The sequence below is a fragment of the Ambystoma mexicanum genome, chromosome 14 (genome assembly GCF_040938575.1).
Source record: "Ambystoma mexicanum isolate Mex_15411 chromosome 14, UKY_AmexF1_1, whole genome shotgun sequence".
NCBI lineage: Eukaryota > Metazoa > Chordata > Amphibia > Caudata > Ambystomatidae > Ambystoma > Ambystoma mexicanum.
The window spans coordinates 516,444,009-516,471,774 of NC_090940.1; the positions used below are offsets into that span (position 1 = coordinate 516,444,009).

The following is a 27,766-nucleotide window of genomic DNA, read 5'->3' on the forward strand; positions in this document are numbered from 1 at the left end:
GGTCTTTGTGCACTAGCTACTAGAAGTGTCATCTATTGGTCACTTAATGCACAGGCTGAGGAATGCATGTTCGCCCAGCCAACATGTCAAAGCTGGAACTGGCAGGAATCCTGTGCCATTTTGAACCCCTTTGATAGAAAGGCTATGACCAGAGGGACTCTTCAGTCCCCACCCTACCCCAGCCTTTAACCTGCCACCTTCCTCATGAATCCTAAAATGTGCAGACCTTGGTTTCCCAGGCAAAGGAACCCATACTTGGCAGCCAGTGTAGCTCGCTCAACTCTGCCCCAGTTCTCATCTGTTATTTTCGTTAAAAAAAAAAAAAAGCTCGACTCATGCATTCCTAGTCCATGAGGTATTGTTTCAAAAATTTGAGAGGACGTTCCACAACTCCTACATCTCGTACAGATTCGCTATTGTAACCTTGGCACAAGTTAAAACCACAGCCTGGGACATTTTTGAAACCCAGTACTCCTTTTGCTCTAACTGCACCATCGGATGCACATAACCTGTGCCTCCCACCAGTGCCTAGGTCTTCAGCACCTCTACTCACTAATTCTCTATTGCATTCAGTCCCTATACCCCTTCCACTATCCTGCCTACAACCATACTCCCCGAAGGGCCCTCCTCAGGATGTTCTTAAAGACAGTTACTTCTGAATTTCCTCCAAATTGCATTCAGCATTGTTTGTCATCGCAGTGCTGAGCGTTTGGGAAATCACGTCCAAAAGGACATTTTGGTGATCTGGGGCAAGTCTCATACCATCGCAATGGTCAGCAGAAGGGTGGATATTTTGCATGTGGAACCCATCGCCTCTGAGAACCTGTCCAGCTTCCCCCTGCAGGGTAGCTTAATCAGCCCTAGGCTAGGAAGAGAAGTTGTTTGATTTGTCAACGTTCCTCTGCCCTCTCAATTGGGTAATTTCTGAGTCTTTGTAAGAATTATAATGAAGGCATCAAGTTAGGATTCCAATAAAGGGACCAGGCCTTTGTCATTAGTGCCACATTAGCTTACTGTCTAGCAGATGAGACCCTGCGTTTTCATTTTTGACCTGTCCAGCACATGGGATTCAGACTTGCTAATGCAGATCTATCTTTCGACTTTACATGCTTGCATACATTTGGAGGAAATGTCCCTCCTCCCGCACCTCTTGTATGTACGGTCCTGAAGAGGCATTTTGGGAGGTTTTCCCACCTTTACCCCTCTTCAAGCCTCCTCGTTGTTCCCAGACTTAAACATAGTCCATAGTCCTCTATGCTCTGGGCACTTGTACAACCACCCTTCTGGTGGCAGTCACCTCAGCTCAGTGTCTGGAAGCTCCAAGCCCTGTTCACCTCTGCCGCAATGACAAGGTGGCATACACACTCTGTTTTTCCAAAGGTAAGTGCTTTTGGACTTTCACCTTAGCCAAGACATTGCTCACATTCTTCCTAGATCCATCCTGGGGGCATACTGAGTGCCAGGCCTATACGACATTGACATTCTCTTGGGAAGGAGTAAGGATATTTCACTTTACCTGGCTGTACATCTACTAAGTGAGTAACTTTTTACTATTTTTGAGAGGTATGTCCTACTAATCACATCCACCAAAGGGGTCTGTTTGCAAGTTTGGTGAGTGTTAAGGTTGGAACTTATCACTAGGGCAGCCACATGGGCCTTGCAGTGTTTTTGCAAAGCCCTCTGTATGGACATCTGCTCTTAGACAGTGCGTGGTTTTTGTCATGCTGTTAAAAATCATGGGCTCTCTTTACTCACCCATGGGTAAATGTGGCAAATCGGTGTAAGGTTCCCCTTGTAGGAGGGGTGCAGTGTGGTGAAAACTTGGAATGTAAAACATAAAATAGGGGTTTGTCTAAACAGAAGACTAGTAACATGTGTTCTTTACATAGATGTGTGCAGAAGAGGCCATGGAGGGATTTACAGGTAGCTAGCATTTGTAAGTTCGGTTATTAGGTAGTACAAAAGTCACTAATTACCAAAGAATTTAGTCTGAGGGCTTTTGTAACTGAGTGAAAACCCAATCTTTCCCAGTGGAATAAAGTCCAAATAAAAGCTCTGCACGGGTTGGGAAGCAAAGCTGTGGAGGTTTTCCAGAGTTCACATAAGCCGTGATTTTTGGACGGCTTTCACTCAATATTGGCCCACATCAAAACATTATTTTATGGGCCAAATGTGATGGTTTTGGGACAAAGTAGATGTCAAAGTTGCTGTTAAAACAGGTAACTGTAGGTTGTACAGGAAACCATTCTCCCTGCCAAAGAGGACGGCTTATGGAACCTGGGCAATGTTAGAATGCTGGTATACAAGATGCTCGAGTATGATGTAGCTATTTTGGTACCAGGGATTGTGGTTTTGGTCACCAAAACTAAGCAGCCGATTGCCCTCTAGTTCTGAAAAAGGAAAGTTGGTCTCTTGGTCACATGCCCTATTTCTGCTTACTCCTTTCTGGCTATTCAGTATTTCAGACACAATGTGAGCCCCTAAGGGTGCTGCAAATGTATTGTCAGGAATTAACGGCTCCAGTTAGACCCATTTAGTCCTAATGTGTCAACAGAATGGCAGAGCCTGTGTCATTCTCTCTGGTCTTGTGAAGAAGTGTGAATTTTGCTAGCCGTAGTAGAACCTCACTGTCGCAGATTTGGGAGAGAACACAGCAGTCAATCCATCTTCCTTGAGTTGGAGTACTGTTAACCTGCTTCGGCGGGAGTCCTAGAGACTGACAAACGTATGATGCAGAGGCCTTTCTTTCTACGGCACTCTTGGGAATTAGATGCACATCCAGCTTCCCATCCTATGCGTTGCATCATTCAAACATTTAGCGGCCACCTAATCCCGCTAGGGAGATACAAGCTGAAGGTTTGTCTATGAGCTCCTTCTCCACATGGACTTTAAGGCTGGCATCCTACACCCCCAAGGGTGCCCCTTCTGTGAATAGGGTTCCCACAATAACCCCTGCCGCCCTCTCCTTAGTACTGTGGGTGCTGTTGGATCTACCACTACCCACTGACTAGAGTTTTGGAAGTGAAACATCTGTGGCCCTGACTGGATCAGTCACTGGTGGCCTAGCACCATCTAATTTGTAGCTTAGGCAGAATTATGTTTAGTAATATGCAGCTAGTGTGCCTAGTCTTGCATCATGGTGACACCTAGCTATCAACCGCTTCAGCCAACATCTCTGGGGTTCGTAACCTTAGAGTCCTAGAAATGGTGATGTAGCATCCAAAATATGTTTCAGCAAGAGGGGTTTGCAAAGCCCATAATGCAAATAAAATTCTCCATATATTCAGATTTCTTTGCTTCAGAGTTTTTTCTTTTCGAAGTGTCTGGACATTTCTCAGTTTGTCATTGGGTTACCACATCAATTCTAAATAAGGTTTCATCCCCAATCGCCTTGTGCATCTTGTATGTTCACTCAAAGGGAGACACACACGTGCACTCTCTCTTTAGGGAGGTGGTTATTGGAGTGGGAGTCTGCGGGAGTCTGCACCAGTGCTGGATTAAAACCTATGAGGCCCCTAGGCAGTCGAAGTGGCACCTCCCCGCAAATGATCTCCTAATGTTTTTAATTTTCTGCACTGCTTTATTTTGATCCGTTGTCTCGGGGCCTCTAAAAGGAGTGGGGGGGCCATACGCCAGTGCCTACTTGGCCTAATGGATTATCCGGCACTGGTCTGCACTATTAGCTTTACTTTGTTTAATGGTAGTCTGCATCTTGCTCCATGCAGCTTCCAGTACACATTTTTTCAGTTCAACTTGAAGGCTTCTTTCCTCCACCTTGTCAATCTTTTTCCAGCAGCTCAGTGAAACCTTCCAATTTCATAAGTCACTCACTTTCCAACTCGCTTACTAGCTCTCGATATTAATCCTACGTCCCGTCCCCTTTCCTCCATACTTGTGGGACATTCTTCCGACATGTGAGATGGCACTGGAGCACTTCATAAAAAGCATCACATTTTTCAAAAATGTGTCCTTCCTCTCTTTTTACGCGGGGTACCGCACGCGGCCGTAACCCCGCCCTCTTGAGCTCCTCCCAGCGTACCACCCATCAGTCCCTTTCTCTGCTCGATCGGGACTGGACACACTTGCATCTTTGGAAGATTTTTTCTTTCCAGTGTCGTCCTCTCCTGCTCCGGCTTAGCAGTCATGTGGCAGTCCGTCTATGTCGTTTCAGTTAGACTTTCCTGTTTGTTCTTCCTTTGAGCGACGCTTCGCTAGGGCGGATCCCCATCCTCTTTCTTTAGATTGTTTGGGTCTGGACCACCGGTGGGGACTTGTGTTTTTACTGCGATTCCCTTTCGGTCCGGGCGCTTCAACGTCGTTTAGAGCGGTGGGAGGAAGTGTTTCAGCGCACTCCCCCTACGCACTTTCAAACTTTCATCGACGAGAAGAAGAAACGCCCAGTGAGTTCTTTACTTTTTATGGCACCCCGGCCGGGGGACTCCTTCCCGGGGGTCTTCCCGGTCCGGGAGGAGCATCAAAAGATATGTTACCGGGGCTTGACCTGAGTTGCCTTCCATGCCTAAAAAGTGTACCAGAGTTTTCTCTGAGGGCCTCCGTAAAGGGCCTATTGACACCGGATTACAATCCAATGCCCCTCCTGTGGGGGCTGTATGTGGGCCCAGTTCTACTGAGGTGGCGGTTACCGGAGCTTGCTTTGAGATCTCCTTGACTGGAGCTTCCCGTAAAGACACTGGGGCATGCCCTGAGGCCTCTGTTGAAGTTTTCTGGACCGAATTAAAGTTCGAGGCCCTTCGTGAAGAGGCTTTTACCATGCTCTGGTCTGAGGTCCCTCGTTTGGAGGCTAAGGTGACCAACGGTTCTGAGAGGCCTGTTAAGGTCTTGTCGGTGAGGTGTACTCCTCGTTCCCACTCAAGTGGTGACGCCAGTTCTGTTGAGGGGGCACGGAGTGAGGTCTCTGACCGGAATTCCTGTTACCGGCGTTGCCAAGGTCCTTCCGTTGAAGGCTATTCTGGCTGATAGCATGTCTCAAAAACATTCTAGGCCATGCAGTACCGGCTCGGCCGAGGTTCCTTGTATCCAGGCTAAGATGAAGACCCCTGACCTATCTGTGGAGACCCCTCTCACTTTCACATGTGTCGCAGTTCTCCTCAGGTGCTGACAAAATGGAGACTACTCCCGCCAAGACTGCGGTGGCCATTTTGGATAACTCTTACATCTACACCATCGGTGCTGGGTGCGGGGAGTGGCATTTCAGGAACGGGCTGGGAGCCTCCTCTCTGGGGTATGCCCTCGAAATTCCCTGGCTCAACATGAGAGCCTATGCTTTCCCGCCTCTGCCTCTGATTCATCGGACACTGTGCAAGCTGAGGAGCACGGTGAACTGTTCTCTTCTGCTCATAGCACCTTAGTGGCCGACCAGGTTTTGGTTTTCAGAGCTTCAGCATCTGTCGGTGTGTGCACCGATCAGGCTTCCGTTAGTTTCCGACCTGCTTCACCAGAGAGATCGGCAGCTGTGGCACCCCTCCCCATAATCATTCAGCTTGGCGGCATGGTGCCCGAGTTCAGATCTTTAGAACACCTCAACTTGTCCACTGATAACATGCATATTATTCAGGCGGCCAGGAAGCTCTCGATGAGATCTCAATACAGGAGCAAATGGCTTTGGTTCTCCCACTGGTGCTTAGCCAGATGTTGCGCTCACCTGGTATCCACGGGGACGCCACTCAGCCGGGTTGGTTGCTGGTATCCTCTTCCCAGTTTTTTCCCAGGTATGGCCTGCAGGGAAGATTCTGTCTGAAAATACAGGAGGACTGTGTTCAAGACTGGCCGACTGAGGTAAATATCCTCCCACCACCCCGTGTGACTTCAACCCCTCAGGGCACTCTCCTCACCTTGTTGTGGAATTAGGCGTGTGCTCTGTCCTGCCGCCTTGGCAGGGGCACGTTGTCAGTGGGCGTGTGCGCCCAAGTTACTTCACTGGCGTGGGCCCATTTGGTGTCTCTCAGGTAGGTCTTGCTGCAGCTTTTGTATAGCGTTGTTATTCTTGCATGCCCTACTTTGTTTTAATGTCCTTTTTTTTTTGTCCCTTAGGTGTGCAGAGCTTCAACATGGCGAACTGGCTGAGTTGGGCCTCGCTGGTAAATGATGGCGCATGATGTGCGCTACGATGCGGTAAGTAAGCGCTATGCGCAGCGCTGCATTATCTTGCCTTTGCTAACCTGTTTTCTTCCTTTCTTGCATGTCGCAGTGTTTTCCCAGCGTGTGTGGAATTCTGGAACAATACCGCCGGGAAGCGACCAACCAGGTAAGCTTCTTATGCAGTTTGTGGTTTTGCAATGTCTAATATGCCTTCATTAATATTGTCCTTTCCCTTCCTCTTTCAGGTCTTTAGGTCCGGGTGGCATGTGGATCCAGTGGAAGCTGTTCACTGGAGCTGCGAGCGGATAATAAGATGGAGCTTGCAGGTAAGATGCTGCTAACAATGTTCCTTTTGTCTCCTTGCAGGTTTGCTTCTCCGAGGCTCGTGGGTATCACAGGACACGGTGAGCGTCACGTTGCAAACTGCAAAGTAACGCAAAGCGTGCTTTCCTTTTCGGGTGTGGTTTAAATAGCCTCAACAAAGTAGTCCAGGTAAAGTAGTCCCTAGGCCACCACACCCAAAACGCTATACCGCATAGCTTGGTTCCTAGGAGCCAAGCTATGTGGATGCCTCCATGTTGGCTGAAGGCCCCAAATGAAAAAAGTAGTTGCCTGCACACATGTTCTTCAAGGTGCATGAGCCTGGTGCCATAGGCGCCAGGACTGGCCCCAAGAGAGCCTTGTGAGTGGATGCCAGGCCCCGATTCCTCCTGGCAAGTGTGCTTGCCAGTGGGGGTCTGGGGTGAGGGTCGTGACAGCACTCCCCCAAGGCCCCTCCCATGGTGTTCCTTCAGTACGGCCCAGGTTTATTTGGGAAGTTCTGATGAAACTTCTTGATAAGACGTGGCGCATGGATGTTCTCACTGGGCTCCCAGTATTTATCTTGGGGTCCATATCCCTTCCAATCGATCAACGAAAGAGTATAATTTGGACCTAGTGTACTTGGAGTCCAGGATATCTTTGACTTCGAATTCTGGTTCTCCGTCAACAAGTATGGGTTTTGGTGGTGTCATAACCGGTGTACCAGGTTGCATCGGTTTCAAGAGGGACACATGGAATACGGGTGGATTTGCAGATTGGGTGGTAACTCCAGTTTGACGGCTGCTGGGTTAATAATTGCCTTGATGTATAGGGTCCTAAATATTGAGGATGAAAGATCCCGGTTCCCTTGATGGGTACAAATCTACCGGCTAACCAAACCTTGTCTCCTACTTGATAGTCAGGAGCTTTTCTTTGGTGTTGATCGGCGAATTTCTTTTGTCTGTCCTTGGCGTGAATGAGATGTTCTTTCGCCCTTTTAAAAGTCTGGGGGATGGTTGTGTGAAGAGTCTTCACCGCTGGCATTTCCAAGCTGGCTGGAAGGTCTAGTTCGGAAGTACGTGGGTGTCTGCCATAAAGGGTGTAGAAGGGCGTTTGTCTGGTGCTAGAATGCAAGGAATTGTTATATGCATATTCTGCTATCCATAGTGAGTCCTTCCAATTCCTTTCTTCGTGGTGCAGCTTGCACTGTAAATATTGCTCGAGAGTTTGATTGGTCCTCTGTTTGGCCGTCCGTTTCGGGATGGTGACTGGTGGATAGCCGGACGTCGATTTGCGCCATTGCACAACACTTCCTCCAGAAGTTGGACACAAACTGGCTCCCTCAATCAGAGACCAGAACTGATGGGAAGCCATTTATTTTAACAATGCCTTCCAGGAACACTTTCGCTAAACTGGATGCATCTGGGAGACCCTTGAGAGGAATGAAGTGTCATCTTCGAGAACAAGTCCACAACTACTAGGATGGTGTTGAACACTTGACGGGGAGGCAGGTCGGTGATGAAGTCAAGGGAAAGGGTGTGCCATGGAGTAGGAGGAATGTCCAATGGTTATAGGAGACCAGCTGGTTTCTGTTTTTGCAATTTATTTTTTGCGCAGACACCGCAGGACTGAATGTACTGGATGATGTCCTTATGCCAGGTAGGCCACCAAAAGTTTTGTTTCACCGTGGCTAGGGTTTTGGCGATTTCAGGGTGCCCTTCAATCAGTGAATCATGATAATCTGAAATAATATGTTGTAGTTCTTTCTTGGGTACATATAGACGGTCCCTAAAAAAGGGCAAGCAGTCCTTGGAGTATTGTTCTCCCTGAGTATGCCATGCAAGTAAAGCATCGGGGTTCAATGCCCATTGAATTTCGTTTCGGAGTTCTGTTTGCGTTAAGGCGGCTGTGAGACCCAAGAGTTTGTCTTCAGGTATAATGGGTACTGGGTCTGGAGTTGTATATAACATTTCATCAATGCCCATACGAGATAAGGCGTCAGCCTTTCCGTTCCGGACTCCTGGTTGAAATGTGATTACATAGTCGTATTCGGCGAAGAAAAGGGCCCATTGTAGTAGGCGCGAATACTGGGCCTTGGCCGTTTTGAGATATTGCAGGTTTCGGTGGTCCGTGATAACTGTAATAGTGTGTCTGGCCCCCAGGAGATGGTGTCGCCAGGCCTTAAAGGCGGATTTGATAGCCAGGAGTTCTTTGTCGGTGATGCCATAATTAATCTCGGGAGGTGAGAACTTTTTCGACCAGAAGGCCACAGGATGTAGCTGGCCAGTTTCTGGGGCTCTCTGTGAAAGGACAACCCCCATTGCTATACTTCAAGCATCATTTTCTACAACATAAGGGAGGTCTGGACGAGGGCGGCGCAGGATCGGAGTGGAGGTGAACCTTCGTTTAAGTTCTTGAAAAGCTTTTTCTGCTTCCTCGTTCCAAGCTAACTTTTTATTGTTTTTTCGTAATAGTACTGTGATTGGGTGTACAATCTGAGAAGTCTGGGATGAGCCGGCGGTAGAAGTTCGCAAAACCCAGCATGCTTAGAACCCCTTTTAGAGACGTCGGTGATGGCCATTTCAAAATGGCGTCTACCTAGTGCACGTCCATTCTGATGCCTCCTGGAGTGAGGATAAAACTAAGGAACTCCACTTTGGTGACGTGAAAAAAGCATTTTTCAAGCTTTCCAAATAAACTATGTTGACGGAGCTTGGTGAGAACAGAACGAACGTGCTTGATATGGTCTTGCTTCGAGGCTGAGTACACTAAGATGTCATCTATGTAAACCAAGGCGCAAACATCAGTTAATTATCTCAAGACGTCATTCATGAAATATTGGAATGCCGCGGGAACGTTGCATAGCCCAAAGGGCATGACTTGATATTCATACAAGCCGTATTTGGTACGGAAAGCGGTTTTCCACTCATCTCCGCTTCTAACAAGGACCATGTGGTACGCTCCTCGAAGGTCCAATTTGGTATAAATCTGGGCATCTTTGACTTGGTCTAGCATTTCAGTGATGAGTGGCAAGGGGCAGCGGTTCTTCAGTGATCTAATTTAATGCGTGGTAGTCCATACAGGTCCTGAAGTCCCCTTCTTTCTTCGGTGCGAAGAACAAAGGACTGGCTGCCGGGGACCTAGACGGGCGGATAAACCAGTTTGCAAGGTACTGGTCTAGATGCGATTTCAGGTGGAGGTTTTCTGGTTCTGTGAGTGCATAGATCCTGCCGCAAGTGATTTGTGCACCTGGAACAAGGTCGATCTGGCAGTCATAGGGCCTGTGCGGCGGTAATGTGTTTGCTTGGTCTTTTCGGAACACATCCTGTAAATCGGGGTATTCACTTGGTAAGGTATTAGTTACTCCCAGAATTGATACTGTTGCTCTGGGAGCCATGGGGGTACAGAAGTCTGGTTTCTGCTCTTGGTAATAGCAGGCACAGGAGCAGTCGCCGGGGAAGGTTAATTTCTGTGGCCGCCAGTATATCAAAGGGTTGTGAGCAACTAACCAAGGCATCCCTAATATTAGCCGGAACTGAGGTGCCTTGATGAGATCGAACGAAATGGACTCCCGGTGTCCATCCTGACATAGCAAGGTTACCCCGGCTGTGCACTGGGTTACTGGTCCGGAAGCGATTTCTGTCCCATCCACGGTGGTTACCTTGTCCGTGGTCGGCTTGGAACATAAAGGAAGCCCCATCTCTGCTGCCAGTTCTTGATCAATATAATTCCCAACTGCTCCACTGTCTATGTATGCCTCAACGGCATGCATCCTAGTCGAACGTTGTTGGTTAATTAAGATCACTGGTATTGCAAAGTGCGAGGTCAGTGACTTTCTTCTCACTCGACAAACTGACCTCTACGTTTGCCGAGCTTGGTCGTTTTCCGACTCCTTAACCTCATCCTTCTCTGTGGCCCGACTGTTCTCCTTGGGGGTTTCGCTGGGCAGTCCTTAAGGAAATGTTCTGGTTTTCCACAATACAAACAAAGTTGTCTTCTTTCATCCCGTTCTTGTTTTGTTAATGGAGGTTGTATCCCTCCCAGTTGCATGGGTTCTACATTGTATTCTGGCACACGTGATGCATTGTCCCTTAGTCGAACATACATAGCCTGAGTGTCCGTTTTAGACCGATCTGCTTTTCGATCCTGCAACCGGTGGTCCAGTTGCACGACCACATTTATGAATTCGGTACAGTCTCTAGGGGGGGGGGGAGGTCAACCACCTGGACTAGGACGTCCTTTAATTCACCTCGTAAGCCTCGATGAAATAGCTTGGTTCTTTTGTTTTCTGGCCACCGAGCTTCAGCAACCGGTCTATTGAAGGTGGCAATGTACGTTAACAAGTCCTGATTCCCCTGTCGGAGGGATAAGAGTTTGTTGTCTACTGCTTGTTCTTGGGTATGGCGAGCAAAACGTTTTTCCATTTCTCTCTGGAACCCCCCCAAGTCGTGTAACAGAAGATCATCATGGGTCACCAATGGCACTGACCAGTCCGCTGCGCTTCCTCTCAGGTATGAAAAAAAAAAAGCTACCCGAGCTTGGTCGTTTGGAAATGCTGCAGGCCTACAAAGAAAGTGAAGGCGACACCGATTTATGAATGCTGCATACTTCCTTGTGTCGCCTGAGAACCGTTTTGGTGGTGCCAGGGGAACTGTCCCAGGTAGCGTAATTTGTACTGGAGTGGGGGTAACGGATGGTAAAGTGGGGTCTTGTACCAATGGATTGTTCCCAGGCAAAGGAGGCTGTCCTGCCTGTGATTGCAATAACTGCCTAGCGATCTCTTCAGTGAGATCCTTGGTCACTAGTAGGTCTCTCCAGAGAGCATTCGTCTCTTGCCGGGCAGAATGAACCTCGGCACAAAGTCGTCCCAACAATTGAGCCAATTGGTTGATTTCTGATGTCTCCATGGCACCCAGGTGGATTAGTTACGGTAGGCTTTGCGTTCTGTTACGCTCACCTGGTATCCACGGGGACGCCACTCAGCTGGGTTGATTGCTGGTATCCTCTTCCCAGTTTTTTCCCAGGTATTGCCTGCGGGGAAGATTCCGCCTGAAAATACAGGACTGTGTTCAAGACTGACCGCCTGAGGTAAATATCCTCGCACCACCCTGTGTGACTTCAACCCCTCAGGGCCCTCGCCTCACCTTGTTGTGGAATTAGGTGTGCTCTCCGTCCTGCCTTCTTGGCAGGGGCACGTTGTCTGTGTGGGCGTGTGCGGCCAAGTTACTTCACTGGCGCGGGCCCTTTTGGTGTCTCTCAGGTAGGTCTTACTGCAGCTTTTGTATAGCGTTGTTATTCTTGCATACCCTTCTTTGTTTGAATAATGTCTTTTTTTTTTGTCCCTTAGGTGTGCAGAGCTTCAACGTGGCGAACTGTCTGAGTTGGGCTTCGCCGGTAAATGATGGCGCGTGATGTGCGCTACAATGCGGTAAGCGCTATGCACAGCGCTGCATTATCTTGCTTTTGCTAACCTGTTTTCTTCCTTTCTTGCAGGTCGCAGTGTTTTCCCAGCGTGTGTGCAATTCCGGAACAATGCCGGCCGGGAGGCGACCAGCCAGGTAAGCTTCTTGTGCAGTTCGTGGTTTTGCAATGTCTAATATGCCTTCATTAATATTGTCCTTTCCCTTCCTCTTTCAGGTCTTTCGGTCCGGGTGGCATGCAAATCCAGAGGAAGCTGTTCACTGGAGCTGCGAGCGGATAATAAGCTGGAGATGGCAGCTAAAATGCTGCTAACGATGTTCCTTTTGTCTCCTTGCAGGTTTGCTTCTCCGAGGCTCCTGGGTATAACAGGACACGGTGAGCGTCACGTTGCAGACTGCAAAGTAACGCGAAGCGTGCTTTCCTGTTTGGGTGTGTTTTAAATGGCCTCAACAAAGTAGTCCAAGTAAAGTAGTCCCTAGGCCACCACACCCAAAACACTATACCGCATAGCTTGGTTCCTAGGAGCCAAGCTATGTGGATGCCTCCATGTTGGCTGAAGGCCCCAAATGAAAAAAGTAGTTCCCTGCACACATGTTCTTCAAGGTGCATGAGCCTGGTGCCATAGGCGCCAGGACTGGCCCCAAGAGAGCCTTGTGAGTGGATGCCAGGCCTTCAAGGCCCTGATGGAGACCCGAGCACTGATTCCACCTGGCAAGTGGACTTGCCAGTGGGGGTCTGGGGTGAGGGTCGTGACACCAGACAGCTGGACCCCAGGGGGCTACGATTGACACAGTGCGTGCTGTCTTTTGTGTCTCATCTAGCAGAGTCGGCCATCCATGTCTTGACATGCAGGACTTATCTTTCGGCTGTTGCTGTATACCTATACATGGATCAGTGCTCTTTTTCACTGGCAAACCCAGTGGTTAAAAGACACTTTGCGGGTCTCATGGGTCTTTACCCTCTTGTTCGCAAACCTCATCCGATGTGGGATCTGACCGTGGTCCTTACGGCCTTGTGCCATAAACCCTTTGAGCCAATGGCTACTGTAGATCTTAAGCACCTTTCGTGGAAAGTGTCCTTCTTGGTCGCTGTGACTTCAGCAAGACATGTGAATGAGCTCCAGGCCTTGTCGGTGGAGCATCCCTTTCTGGCTTTTCATAAATAAGGATAAGGTTGTCCTGAGGACGAATCCTTCTTTCCTTCCAAAAGTGGTCTCTGATTTTCATCTGAATCAGTCAATCTCCTTGCCTGACTTTTTTCCGAACCCAGCCTCAGAGGCTGAGAGGGTTTTGCATTGCCTGGATGTTAGAAGAGCTCTTAAGTTCTATCTGGACAGAACATCTGACCTTAGGAACTCTTCTCAGCTTTTGGTGACTTTCGGTAATCCGCAAGGTAAGGTAAGCCGGTCTCGAAAGCGACCATCTCCAGATGCATTGCTGCCTGTTTTGCGGAGGCTTACGCTGTTCAAGGTCTTCAACCTTCAAAAGGGGTTCATGCACATCGGGTACGGGGCAAGGCAGCTGCAGTTGCCTTTCAAAAGTATGTCCCCTGAGAGACCATCGCGAAAGCGGTTACCTGGTCCTGTCCATCGGCCTTTTTGGTTTTTTTGTTTAAATATTTTTATTGATTTTTAGCATGAAAGGTATTACAAACAATTAAACCAACAATTAATTTCCTTTCAATCGAGAAAAAATCCTTTACATCCCCAACAATTCCACAATGTCTCGCATATTTGGCGTTAAATGACAGTGTTAGATACAAAGTCTATAGTGCAATATGTCTTCTGTAAATTAACCGGGGTACTAAAAGAAGGGGCGAGGGAAGGGGGGGGAGGAGAGAGAGAGGGGAGAAGAAAGGAAAAAAAAAAAGGTTAAGGTCATTGGGTCAGTTATCTTTCGTTTAGTTGATCAAAGACATGAATTCATCAAGCAATATCAAGTACCAAAAGTTCATAAACTTGACTAACATTGATGCATATTCTCTATCAAAAGGTGCATAAGTGTAGGGCTAACAATCTATAGTTGGCTCAGGAATTTATGAAATGCTTCAGGAGTTGTGGCTGGAAGAACATGTGTTCCTTATCAGAAACAAAGTCTGGGAAAGGGCGCCAGGTCTTCTGGAATCTCGAGAGTTTTCCTTCTATCATTGCCGTAAGCTTTTCTAAACCCAACAATTCCCATATTTTCATCCACCAGTAGGCTATCTGCGTGCCATCTATTGTTTTCCAGAATCGGGCCCAGGTGATGCGAGCAGCCACTAGTAAATGTGAAATCAGACCTGCTTTCTTTCCGGACATAGGGAAGGACCCATCTTCTGGGGCGTCCCCCAGCAGGAATATCCTAGGGTCCATAGGGAGCAAGGAACCTGTGATTTCTTTGATTTTAGACCTCACCTCCAGCCAATATGACTGGATGATCTGACAATGCCATCACATATGAGCCATATCCCCTCGTTCACCTCATCTATGCCAGCATGTATCCGGATATTCCGGGTTGATAGAGTGGAGTCTGCTGGGGGGGGGGGGGGGGGGGGGGAGTACCACCTGAAACAAATTTTTATGGCATTTTCTTTCACTAGAGTACAACGAGAACTAGTCTGAGTGCGGTGCCAGATCTTCCGCCAAGAGTCCTCTGGAATCTCCAGGCCCAGCTCCCTCTCCCAGGCTTTCATGTATGGAAGCTTCTCATCTATTGAGGCTTTTTCTAATAATTTATAACACTGTGAGATCCTGTGGGACTGTTGGCCTTCAAGAATTCTAAGTTCAATTCCCAGAGGGGCCCTTCCAGCTGCTCTGCGAATATCTGTTAGTAATCCAATGGCGCAATTGTATGTATCGAAAGCGTTCCGTCTCCGGGAGACCATACCTTTCCTTGCATTCCTGAAAAGTTAGGGGTTCTTGATCAGCGTACAAGTCTCCCAGGCGCAGGGGTCTGTCCCGGCACCAAATCCGGAACGCTGAAGGTACAAGGCCCGGAGTGAAAGCTGGGTTGTGAGTGATAGGGGATAGTGGCCGCAGACCCGATGGGGATGCCCCTCCGAGAACGCGCTTTATCCCAGCTCTGGAGAGTGGATGAGGTGGTTGGCAGTATCCCGCCTTTATAATTATGTGCCTCCTTTAAGAGGAAAGGAAAGTGAGCCAAAGGAAGTGGAGCATTTTCCTGCTCGACCTCTAACCATTTGGGGGGGTCCGGAGAGTTACCCCAAGCAAGTATCATCGGCACCTGTGCAGCTCTATAATAACGCGGTATCGAGGGAAAGCCCAATCCTCCCATCGCCCTCCCTCTTGTCAGGAGTTTACTAGCAATGCGGGGCTGCTTCTTCTTCTTCCAAATAAACCGATATATCTCTTTTTGGAGGTTTATAAGTTCAAATTCAGGGATGGCAATTGGTAATGAATGGAATACATATAATAACTTCGGGAGAAGTGTCATCTTAACCGCGTTAAGACGGCCTAACCATGAAATTTCCTGAGAATCCCATTGTTGCAACCACCCCTTTACCTCTTTAAATAAAGGGGGGATATTTGCCTCCCGTCCCGGGAGGATAGCTCAGCGGCAGCGTGCGCGTCTTGGAAGCAAGACGACACGGAGCAAACAGGTTCGATCCCCGGGTCCGCGCTTAGAAACCTTTGGGTGTTTAAGCGCGTTATAAATACGTAACTAAGTAAAAAAAAACACACAATTACGCAACTAAGAAAAACAAAAAAGACAATTCCTGTAACAGCGCCTCGATGCCTGCGGGCTGTGTGAGCGCTTTATAAATGTGAAATAAATAAATAAAAATAAATAAAATAGGTGGGAGTTAGCTTTACCCCTAGGTATGGAATCTCTGTTGGGGACCAGGGAAAGCTCGCCATTGTTCGTATTTCATCGAGCCTATTAGGGTTCTCAGACAGAGGCATCCCCACCGATTTAGCTGGGTTTATATTGAAACCAGATATCTTGGCAAACTCATTTAGGAGGTTAGGAGGAGGGGGAGCGTACGGGGGGGAGGGTGTCTCTCAAGAAGCACAGTATATCATCCGCATATAGCGCGATTTTATGAGATTGCCCCTCCACCTCAAAGCCCAAAATACCCGGGTGCAGTCGAACGTGCTGAGCAAAAGGCTCCATCGCTAGAGCAAAAATGTGCGGGGACAAAGGACAGCCCTGTCTGGTACCCTTGGCCGCCCTAATTGGCAGAGTCCAACTTTTATTGACCCTTACCTTGGTCGAGGGGATCTGGAAATTGGATAGTATTAATCTAGAAAACTTCGGCCCAAATCCAAACCCCTCTAATACTATTTCCAGGTATCCCCAAGACACACTATCAAATGCTCTGTGGGCATCCAGGGACAGTAGGGATAAATTACCTGGGATCGTCTGAGCGAGGGCAATTAGATTATTGGCACAGCCTACATTATCGTAGGTGGACCGATTGTGTATAAAGCCTGTCTGGTCGTTATTTATCAGCAGCGGGAGAACCGGACATAAGTGGGTCGCTATTATTTTCCCCAACAATTTTGTCTGTATTGAGTAATGCGATTGGTTTATGAGGCACAATCTGTAGGGTCTCTCCCGGGTTTCAGCACCAATGTCGTAGCTGATTCTGCCACAGATGTTGTGACCACTCCCGCTTTCCATACTGAGTTAAATAATTTTGTTAAGTGAGGGGTCAATTCTTCCCGGAATGTATTATAGAACTTATTAGTGAAACCATCTGGCCCGGGGCCTTACCCAGCGGGAGGGAACGGATCGCCCCATCCACCTCCTCTGTAGTTATTGGGGCTTCCAGGCATTCACAAAATTCAGGGGATATCTGCGGGGTAATTGTGGGTCAGTTACATGCGGGGAAGAGTGATTTCGGAAGAATTTCTCCACAATCTGAAGTTTCCCAGACTCGGTGAAAACCTGTCCTCCCCCTGCTTCTCTTAAAGAATCTATATGATTGCGTTTTGCCTGCCGCCTAAGTTTAGCCACTAACAAACGGTTCGCTTTATTCTCTTTAGAGGAATAAAATTGTTTAGTGCGCATCATACCATGGGCTGCTTGGTTCATGTGGTGGGCTTCAAGTGCTTTCTGTGCCGTACGAACCATTCTAAGTGCACGTCTAGTGGGATTCTCTTTATGCTCTTCCTCTGCTTCGGAAAGCCTTAACTCTAATTGGGCTTGGGTTTGTTTAAAAACTCTACTGTGCTTAATTGTTTGGGTTATAACCTGACCTCTAATGACGGCCTTCGCTGCATCCCACACTACTGCATACTCTAATTCCCCCGTATCATTGTCTGTAAAATATTGATCTATACAGTTGGCAATGCAAGAACGAGCCCGGGGGTCTAGAAGTATGAGTTTGTTCAGCCACCAAGTTCGAGGGGGTTCCGGAATGTCGCTAAGTGGAGACATGGAGACTAATACCGGGGCATGGTCAGGCATGGCCTTCGGGAGGATCTCTACCTCTATAGTGTGGGGGATAAGAGTGTCAGAGAGAAGAATCCTATCTAGCCTGGAGAAACCCTTGTGGACAGGAGAGTAAAAAGTATAGTCCTGCTCTCCCTGATGAAAAAACCTCCATCCCTCTATCAATGAGTGTTCCCGAAGGAGAGAGGTCAGAGCCATAAAGTTCCTTTTATCAGCCAGAGTTGGGGGGAGAGATTTATCCTCCAAAGGGTTAATCACTGCGTTAAAATCTCCCCCAATTATAAGGTCGCCTTCAGCATGCTCACTCGGCAATCCCGATATTGAGGTAAAGAATTGGTGTTGGTTGACATTAGGAGCATATATCGATAGCAATGACACCTTCCTCCCATATAATGTGGCCACCACTAAGGCAGATCTTCCCTCTGTGTCTAGCTTGGTTCTGTGGATCTTCAATGGGGGTCCCCTTTTGAACAAGGATAGCAACTCCGCGTTTCTTCGTCCCAGAGGAAGCACACATTTTGGTGAGGTAAAGTTTGTCTTTCAAGCGAAATTCATCAGATGGCAACAGGTGAGTTTCTTGTAAAAAATAGTATTGTAGCATTTTATGTCGCCAGTCGGTGAAATAGCGCTCTTCGTTTAATCGGAGAATTGAGGCCCTGAACATTAAGGGTGAGACAGATTACATTTAGGTTTGTTACGTCAGAATCTCCTCGTGTTATAGTCTCTTGACATAAGTAGTCAGGCTTATAAATTATTACTCCATATGTGCCCGTCAATACACTCCCACCCCGGCTCTCAGGGGTTTGGGGGCCAGCTCTCTCTGGGACCCCCAGTACATTCCAGACAAACCAGACCCACAAACATTCCAACAGCGTCACAAATTTAAAGTGGATGTAATACAAGTTATTTTGTCGTCGATCACTTCCATTTAAGACTGACCCAACATATGAATACCCAGTGAGTGTGGAAAAGGGGACGAGAATAATACTCAGTACCAATGATACCAAACAGAAAGGATAAAGGAAAAGAGGAACCAATTTGCGCTGCTGGACAATACAGCATAAGAACTCAAAATCTAATAAGAAGCGAGTTATAAAAGTTTCCATAAACTGTAACTTCTATGTAACCAACAGTAACCTTCAACAGGATTGGGCGCATTCCATCCAAAGCGCCCCGCTTTAAAGCTATAAGCAATTTTGTACACCCACACGGATCCCATTTCATATCAAGGTCTCTCTCCTGCAACCCCCCAGAACATTGTGATCCGACACCAAGTGTGCCCAAGTTTGATTAGTCGGTGGTCTCGCTCATCTAAAAGTTAAAGCTACTCATCATTGGCACACACCAGCCAATTCTGAAGGCAAGCGATACTCACAGGAAAGATTAACCCTATAAACTGGGATTCTGTCGCCAGTCGCTCCCAGGCCAGCACAGGGAACATCTCCTATGCTTCCACATTTCTCCTCCTACCCTCAAGTAGGCAACTCATCCATCTGGGAGGGACCAGGATGCCCAGGGGGGCCATTTGAGTTGTCCGGAGAAAGGCGAGCATGAGTTCCAGCCACAGTCTCTTCCTCGCGGAGGCCAGAACCACCTATCTGTTTCCAGCCCCTCGGCTTTCTTCTTCTCTCCCTTGGAGTGAGTAATGACCCCTGCCTCTCCTCCGAAGATGCTTCTTGTCTCGACGTGGACACCGCGGCATCTCCAGACATAAGTTCTCCTGCTTCCATCTCCGAGGATATCACGTAGTGCTGGTTGTTAAAGTCGAAAATCAGTTTACAGGGAAACCCCCAGCGGTAGCGGATCTTCTGGGACTGGAGCCATGTAGAAACCTTCTGCAAACCTCGTCGGCAAGCTAAGGTATACGGGGAGAGATCCTGGAACAGCCGAATCGAAGCACCCCGGAACTGTATTGATTCGGATTTTCTGGCCGCCACCATGATTTCCTCCTTTTGATGAAAATAGTGAACTCTAGTGAGAACGTCTGGGAGAAGATTTCTCTTCATTTGAACAGAGGAATACACTCTGTGCGTTCTGTCCAGGGTCAGAGTTTCAGAGGGAGAAAGGCCTAAAAGGCCACGAAACAGCTCAGACATAGCTAGGTAGTTCTTGGTCAGAGACTTGCCGTGGAATGCCCCGAAGGCGTACATTATTACGTCTGGACCTATTTTCTAAATCCGCCTGCTTGGCCCAGATTTCCTCCAAATGATCTTCTACTATTCGCATTCGCTCTGAAAGCACCTCAGTGTCATGTGTTAGTTCGCAGGTAGTATTCTCCAGGTCGCTGACTGTTTTCGAGGCCACCTAAATGGGAAGTTAGTTCAGCTAAGGACCTGGCTAGCGATTCTTTCGAGGTGGTTATCTCTTCCTTAATTTCACGGGTGATATCTTGTTTAAAAGTTTTCAGCATTTTTGCAAAATCAGCTATGGTAAGCGCCATATCCATAATGGGGACGGTAGTAGGGGCAGGGTAGACCTCTACTGACACTGTGCGGCGCTGGGGAGTGGCAACTGGCTGAGGTGTCAAGAAAGCCTCTATCCCCTGTTTTTGCTCCTTTTTTCTGGCTCCCGCCTTGGGCATCGCTGGCAATCTTCAAAAATATAGACGCAAACAAAAGCCCATGCTATATAGCATATAGTGCTGAAGTCTCATAATGCGGATAAGTGTACAAGGGCCAACAATTTCACCAACCAGTCTTGTGGGAAAAACAGATGCAGCTGCCAATGCTAAGGGTTCGGTCAAGCGCTCACCACCAGTTTAGGCTCCCGTGAGCGGGGGGCCAAAACCCTCCCTCAGGCCGCCGACTCCGTCGCTGCAGACTCGCAGCACCCCGGGCTGCACCACTCAAACTCAAGGCCTAGCGAGCAGCGCTTCTCAAATCTCGGCCCAGTATGCGGATCGGCAAGGGCCACGCCGCTTTCTAGGCGAAATGTCCTGATTGCACGCGTCACGTAGAAAGCTCTGGGGAGTCCGTGAAACCCTCAGCTCCGGGTGAATGGCGCACATGGACCCCCCACTGATGCAGCGCGTCTTCTCCCGTTCAAGTAGGCGACACTCGTTCCGACCCGCTCCCAGTCTCCTACCTTAGCTGTACCTGGTCGAAAGTAAAGGAAGCTCCGTTCCCGAAGGAGAAAGCGGAAAGACGGGTGGTGTTCCAGGAGCGCACGGAGGACCAGCACTCCCCTAGTATCTTCAGTCCGTGTCCACTCCCATCTGCGTGTTTAGGGGGAGTCTCCGACCTTCAGGGCTGCTTCGCCGAGGGCTGGGAGCGCGTTCCGTGGCAGGTAAGCCCCAGCCTTTCGGCAGATGAAATGGCGCGCACCACTATGTTTCGGCTGCTCCAGGGCTCCGGCCCACCTAGGCAGCTCCGTCCGCACGGAGCTCTGATTTATGTCAGGAAATGCACCACTGCTTTGCCTCGGGTGCCGCTTCACTTTTCCCTCGATTATTTCATGTCCTGCGGGTGTACAAATATAAAAATAACACTATTACGGGGCTCGTTGGCGGAGCTCACAGCAGGCACGTCTTCATTGTGCGCCATCTAGCCACGCCCTCCAACGGCCTTTTGTAAACACTACTATTTGGATCTGACCAGGTCTGATGCTCAGTTTGGCCAGGCTGTGCTTAAAAACCTTTTTCAGTAAGGAGTTTTCCATCCACCTGTAATTCCTGTGAGGACTGCTTGGAAATCTCCCATAAGTATGGAGGAAAGGGGACAGGACGTAGGAGTATAAGGTTACTCACCATAGTGACCACCTTACTCCTAGTCCATAGTCCCCTTTCCTCCATACACCCGCCCGCTGTCCGCTCCAATAAGGTTCCTCTGTTATTGCTTAAAGGTGACAGAAAAGGACTGATGGGCGATGCGCTGGGCGGAGCTAAGGAGGGCGGGGGTTACAGCCGCGTGCGGTACCCCGCGTAAAAAGAGGAAGGACACATTTTTGAAAAATGTGATGCTTTTTACAAAGTGCTCCGGTCCCGTCCCACAGGGCAGAGGAATGTCCCATAAGTATGGAGGAAAGGGGACTATGGACTAGGAGTAAGATGGTCACTACGGTGAGTAACCTTATTAATCTTTCAGCTAGTGCTGCGTTCTGGAGTTCCAGATCCATCTCCTTTACATGCATCCTGTTATGCAGTAATGCCAGTGGTAGTGTCTCGGATCCTCCATCTTCATCCGTCTTGACCTCTTGGCCCTTTTGGAATAAGTAAATTCTTACAGCAATTGTAGTATTCGACAGGACTTCCGGACTTTGCAGTCCTTTAAACCTGTTCACTATATGGGCCCAAGAAATGTAGCCTGAGCAAAATCTCCCTAAAATGTTATTTAAAGCGCATTCTTTATGTAGCTTCATGAAAAATGTAAAAATGCAAGTAGGTAGGATTTTAGGTTGGAGTCTTTAGGGTGGTGGCTTCCGCAGAACTTGCGAAGTTCAGGAAACAGTTTGGGTCCAAATTGAATGTTACAGATAGTTTTTGGACGTGAATCAAAAAGCCAGTGTTATCCAATGGAATTTAGTCTAAAAGAAAATTCTCTGGTTCTAAGAAAGTAGAGTGTAAAAGTTTGAGGCAGCACAAGTCATCGTTTTGGGCAGCTTGCTTTTATTGTTTCGCTTTTGCCTATGTTATCATATTTGCCAAATGCAAGCCAAAAGCGTTGTGGGTACAGGACAAAGGAGCTGTCATGGTTTAACAACCAAGCTGCAGGATGTGCAGGTGGTGAGTCCCAGCCACTGAGGATCACTCAAACTCCCATTGGAGTGGTGAAAGATTAACCAGATTCTATGGTACAGTGCTGCTACTGTGGTAGCTGGGATTACAGTGCAGAGCAGCCCACCTGTTTCAAAGAAGGTAAGTTAGTGTCCTGGGCTGCCCCAGGCCTCAGAGCCTACTAGAATTCCACTCATGCATGTCCCCAACTCACCACTTCAAACTCTTTTGTGTTTATCCTTTTTGTCCCCTCTGCCCACACTGTTCACCACTCCGCTCATCACTCACCAGGATCTTCTCTTTAACCTCTATACCTCTGCACTAGTAAGACTTCTCGTCCTTCGGCTTTCACAATCCCCTCTTTGCTGATGACCCTGAAATCTTTTTCACTATCCCCTCCTTCAACCCAGCTATCTCGGAACGGATTACCAACGGTCTTCCTGCAATTTGTCAACAGATTTCTTTCTGCTACTGCATGCAGAAATCTTCAAAAACTAAAGTCGTCTTTCTCCAGGATTCCAAAGCCATGCTCTCGAATGGTGGTCAGTCAAAAGGCCGAATACATAATACAGAATGCCAAAAATCTCGAAACCAAAATCTCGAGAAAAAAAATATCGAATTATTTATTTTATTTATATGCGTTTTTGGGGGCAGGTAAGTAAAAAAAATGGTTAAAATAAAAAAAGGGGGGGGGGTTGGGGGGGAACCCCCCCCCCCATTTCGAAAAAAAAACGTCAAAAAAAAAATTCGATATTTTTTTTTCGGCCTTTTGTCTTCGAGATTTTGGTTTTCGAGATTTTGCTATTCGGTATTATCACTATGAACCCTCTCGAATACCATTCCCTCCTCAACTGTGCTATCTCGCCCAAAGCTCACAACTTTGGGGTCCTCTTCGATTGCAATTTCCAACTGCAACAATTAATACTATGGCCAGCTCTGCTGCTTGTATTAACCTCTTCAACATTCAGAAAATTCATCCATTTCTTCCTAGCTCTTAACTCCTAAATCTCTGCTCATGCTCAGCACTTGTTGAACCTACTTTTTAACCTTCCTCTCTACTGCTCAATCCCTATATACAAAGTCCTCAACTTCGTCCCCCGCACTCTATAACCTGCCAATATACTCCCTTGCATCTACCTACCAACAACATTCTGGTTGGCTCTCCATGCACAAACACTGCCTCTTCCAGTTCCTTCATCTTGTCTTCAAAGTGATCAATGGTCTTTCCCCAGAGTACCTGTGTTGTATCGGGCTGTTCAAAATCTTGTTTGTTCTGCACCTCCTCTGCACGCAACCTTGATGTCCCATACTGCCTCTTCCTTCAGCTTTCTCCCTACTCTCCCAACTTAATAGGAACCTGCTGCCCATCACAATCAAAGCCACTGGACAGGATCTCTTCGAAGCTTGGATTAAACTTCACTTAAATGTCAAAGAGGAGCTCCACATACCTCACCCCAATCTTTCCTACATGACCCCACCATTCCGTTCAGTGCTGCCTAATTATGTACTTTTATATATTATACAGTACCGTCTAAGTTAAAGTTACCTTTGTAAGTCACCTGTTTCTTATACATGTATTTGTTTGATGTTTCCTTGGTCTCTGTCCCACTCTATCCACACCCTCAATCTAGCTCAAAACTTATCATCTTTGTGCTATTTTACAGGCACCTTTCCAGGGAAAGCCTCAGTCATCCGAAATGTGTTCTTGTGAGTAGTTTCTGCTCAAATTGACAGCCCTGGCCTTCACGTAAATACAAATAAAATAAATTACTTGCCTCGGGGAAAATATTTTAAAATCTTGTAGGAACTTGAATCTGATTGCTCGAAGTAACTAATGCACACTCAGGCATAGTGTTTTCTGCAATATCACTGGATATCTGCTTTATATTTGGGGATTGTCTTCTGTATATCTTTAATGCATGTGCATTAAGACATGTTTACACATGTCTTATTGCCAAGCTATTTTATTTCGGCTCTTTGAACTACTCAGTCGTGCACGTCCTCTTTGGATTGGACCACCATATATAGTGTGTGATGTCCCCATGAGTTGCTTCAACTTTTAGTCTTTTTTAAATGGACCGTTTCCTCTGTAATTGTTATTGGGTCGAACTCATATTGAGGTGGTTGTTGTACTGTAAGATGTTCAAGGTTAGCTTACCTGAGCCATCAAAGCTTTGCCAGTGGCAATCTTTTTGTGAAGGCAGCATTGTGCTTGGTGTGGTTTCCGCTTTCTTTGGTAGCGCTTAACCAGAGTTTTGCTATTCGAGGATCTTTGGTTGTTTCATAGTTGGAACGGACATTTCTTTTCTTATGCGTTATATTTTCTTCTTTTACAGGCTGTATTGTGCGCGCTTCTTTCCTTGTGCCCAGTTATTTTGACTTGAAGGGCCAGAATCATCTCTTAACATAATCTATATTAGAAAGATACAAGGATGAAAGCCACGGTTTCTGTTCAATGAGGGTATGCTGTCTTGTGAGGTAAGATGCATGTCCTGACAGGATTTCATTTCTGCAATCACCTCACACTTTGTAGAGGTTTTGCTTTTTTTTGGCAGGATTATTTTGGGACAATCTACTGATTAAAGGCATTTGTGCCATTCTTTAGTGGTCCTTTTTCTCGGTGTGCTCCTTTTGCTTTGAAGTGAATGTGTCAGCTTCCCAGTTTTCCCCCTATGGAATCACCTGTCATGGAATTTGTTCTTTCTGTGTAGAGGATGAAAATAGGAGTCCTATTTCTGAAGGTTGGGCTTGACCCTGAACGTAGTTTTGTTTGATCCTTTTGTTGCTTGGTTTACTGATTTCACCTTGGTTTAAAATGTTGCTTGTTGGGAATTTCATGTTTCTCATTCTCTCCTGTTCTACAGTTTTTTTTTTTTTTTGCATTGTCGTTAATGTACCCTTTTTTAGACTTGTTTTCATGCTGGTGTTTGCATTGTGCATGCCTGCTTCAAAGCCTGAAAATGTTTTTTAATATACCTATATTAGGATATTTTGACCAGTAGATCTTAAATATGTTGGTGGTGTTCTGCTGGGTATAAAACTGGAGCCCTAATTTACTCATTGAGAAAAGCATTTCTGTTTTTAAGTCCTATTTGACATGAGCTTTGGTACATTGTAAACCTGATTGATAATGCCTTGCACTTACTTGATCAGTTTGCAAACAAAATTGTTTGTTTTTCCCTGAGCTCTAGTTTTCCAATTATTCTTTTGACATCTGAAGAGTCCTCCCCCATCTTTGTATTTGTTATAGGTGTTCTTTATTCGGTTCAAATGATAGTATTATGCGCTTCATTCCCGATTTTCGCCAGCTTTTAAGTGCAGTAAGAAAAGGTTATAATTGACCCATTTTATTTATAGTGATTAACTTATTCACCTATGAAGGAAGAACCGCTGTTAGCCCTGCTACGGGATTCGAACTAGCAAATGCAGGCGAACCTCATGTCAGAGACAGACACTTTACTCGTGGTGCTATTAACCCTGGCTTGTATCCCATTTTTTTTCATTAGTCAGTGTCTTCCCAAATTCTACTTTGGGACTGATACGTCATGTTTTAGAAGATTGTCTACTTTGATCATTATAGTCTGGAATAGCTTTTCTTAAGAGCTTGAAGCTTTCCAATAGTAACTTTTAAACAAGGTTCCTTGGGTTTCCTTCACTAATTAGCGGACTCTAATTCGGTTAGTGTTCATGGGTGTGACTTCTGCATTTCCTTTTGGATTTGGATCTCCTGTGGACTGATTCATAGGCCTGTTGACTACAAAAGTGCCCTTCTACATTTCTAAACTGAAGCTAAACTCTTGCTGAATGAGTTCTACCTACTTCCTTGGGCGGATGGGTACGTCTTTGTTTAATACAGGGTGTATAAGTGCAAGGTTTGGAATTCTGTTTTGAAATTAATCTCATCATTGATCACTCATTCTGAGTATCCACTTCTTCTATAGTTCTATGGTATAGCGTTCTTTCATCTTCATCGATGGGTGCAATTTCGATTTGTTTTTTTTTTTTTAAAGTGCATTTTACAGAAAAAACTCTTTGAAATCTATAAGGGGTTGGAAAAGTATATATAAGTGCTGGGGGGTCGGGAATATGTAAACATTAGGAGTGAGGGGGCTATTTTGATTAGTTTTTATCGGTAAACATACTCGTAAAAAAAAATCTAAATTGCACCTGTCGATGAAATGACATAGAACCGGTTGTATGACCTATTTTGCTTCATGATGCGGATGGGAAGTTTGTTGTTTGTTTATTTATATTGCGCACCAGACCCAAGGGTATTCGGGCGCGAAGGCAGAAAGAGGGTTGTTAAACTTAGGTTACATGTTACATCACAGAAGTGATGATCTATCCATATATTTTTCATTCAACCTAGGGTGCTGTTACTCCTGAAGCTGACTGTGCATATGCTGAATGTTCTACAGCTTCAGCTGTGCTTTTTTCCACGGTGGTTACTTTCTATTGCATAGATTTCTAAAGCTTTTCAGGCAGTTATCAAAAACCTCTTCATTTTAAACATTCTTGCTCGGTAATCTTACTTTGAATTCTTCATATTCTATTATAGCGAGGGTTACTCCATAAAGCATCCAGGCTCAAGGAGGTTACGTTTCTTCAATATAATGAGAATTCTCTGGTATCTCTAAAGTTGCAAACAGTTGCCTGTAGTGGGACTTCCGAGTAACGCTATGAACATTTCAATCATTGGAGTTGCATGTGAAGACTTGGGGGAACAGACTGTTTCAAGTTTAAAAAAAAAATTCTGAATAACTTCACAAAACATCTATAGAAGGTCCCCATGAGTGGAAAAAACTTTTCACAGGTGAGTAATTTAAAAGTGAAATTTAGGAATAACTTGTTAAAAGGGAGGCTATTATGTTAATATTTCTCTCTCCCATTTAATGTGCCCGTCTCTTCTACTTAATGGCTTAATGAAGTGAACTGCTTCTGTTGCATGGCTAAGCATGTTTTGATGTGGAGTGCTTTGTGCTCTTTTTTTTATTTTTATTATTTTTTTTGTGCTTTGGGTAGAATGAAGGGAATTGTTTGTGACAGCGAAGGGTTGACAGTGAGGACAAGAGAGTAAAGCAATGTAATAATTTCCGATATTCTGGTTTGTATGCAAGGATGTGATGTGAGGTTGCATAAATCAAGAAAGAACAAATTAACTTTGACTCTTTTTTTGTTGATGGAGTCGATCCTACTCAATAAAGTATGATTGATTAAATAAATCGACCAGATTGATTACTGGTAGCAGGTAAGTGACCATTCATCATAAAACCATGCCAGGCAACCTTTTCATAATGGATTCAGCTCTCCTGATTGACGATTTGATGCATCCTAACATGCTTAGTTAATGGTGTGAGGACCCTAGGCCACTGGGTTTGGTTGAAGTTAAAGGAGCAAAGAAGGTCATATGCGAGAGAATGATGCCTAGTGATGGTAATGAAAAGATTTGTCCATGTATTCGAGATTATTAAAAATGACTAATTGGCTAGTTTCATGTCCAATTGTGATTTTCCTGTTTGAAGGATTTATTACTTGAGCATTGACTTCAGCATTTGTATGCTTGAAGAGTCTCCATATTAATTCAGCTTGATTACGTTTTGTAAATGAATAAAGTACAATCAAGAATAATGCATTATCATTCATTTTTAAAAATAATTATGAAAAGAGATCCTCCTTGATCAAGAGCGCAATAAAATTGCTGTTAGGAGGTTAGGTGTAGCTAAAAGGGAAGCGGGGAGGTACTCTGAAGAACAATTTGATAGTCTCTGGACATTAGGAACAGTATTGTGAGACCAACGTAAACACTTAGTTTGGCCCATATTTTTGGTGACATGCTTTA

General features: G+C 46.3%; 1 protein-coding gene across 6 annotated transcripts in view; it reads left to right on the forward strand.

Annotated features, from left to right (window-relative positions):
* The window catches only part of WDR20 (WD repeat domain 20), a 408,154-nt gene that overhangs the window by 235,951 nt on the left and 144,437 nt on the right, over positions 1-27,766 (forward strand). The window contains exon 3 of one of the 6 annotated variants that reach the window (XR_011283774.1): positions 24,264-24,405. The exons of 4 other annotated variants lie outside the window; for them this stretch is intronic. Coding sequence is in view for 1 of the 2 variants with exons in the window: in XM_069637752.1 (XP_069493853.1) it covers positions 24,391-24,405 (15 nt within the window). In the remaining variant the exon portion in view is untranslated. Of the gene's footprint in view, positions 1-24,263; positions 24,406-27,766 lie in introns of those variants that run through there. One more of the 6 variants, XM_069637752.1, reaches the window with a different exon arrangement.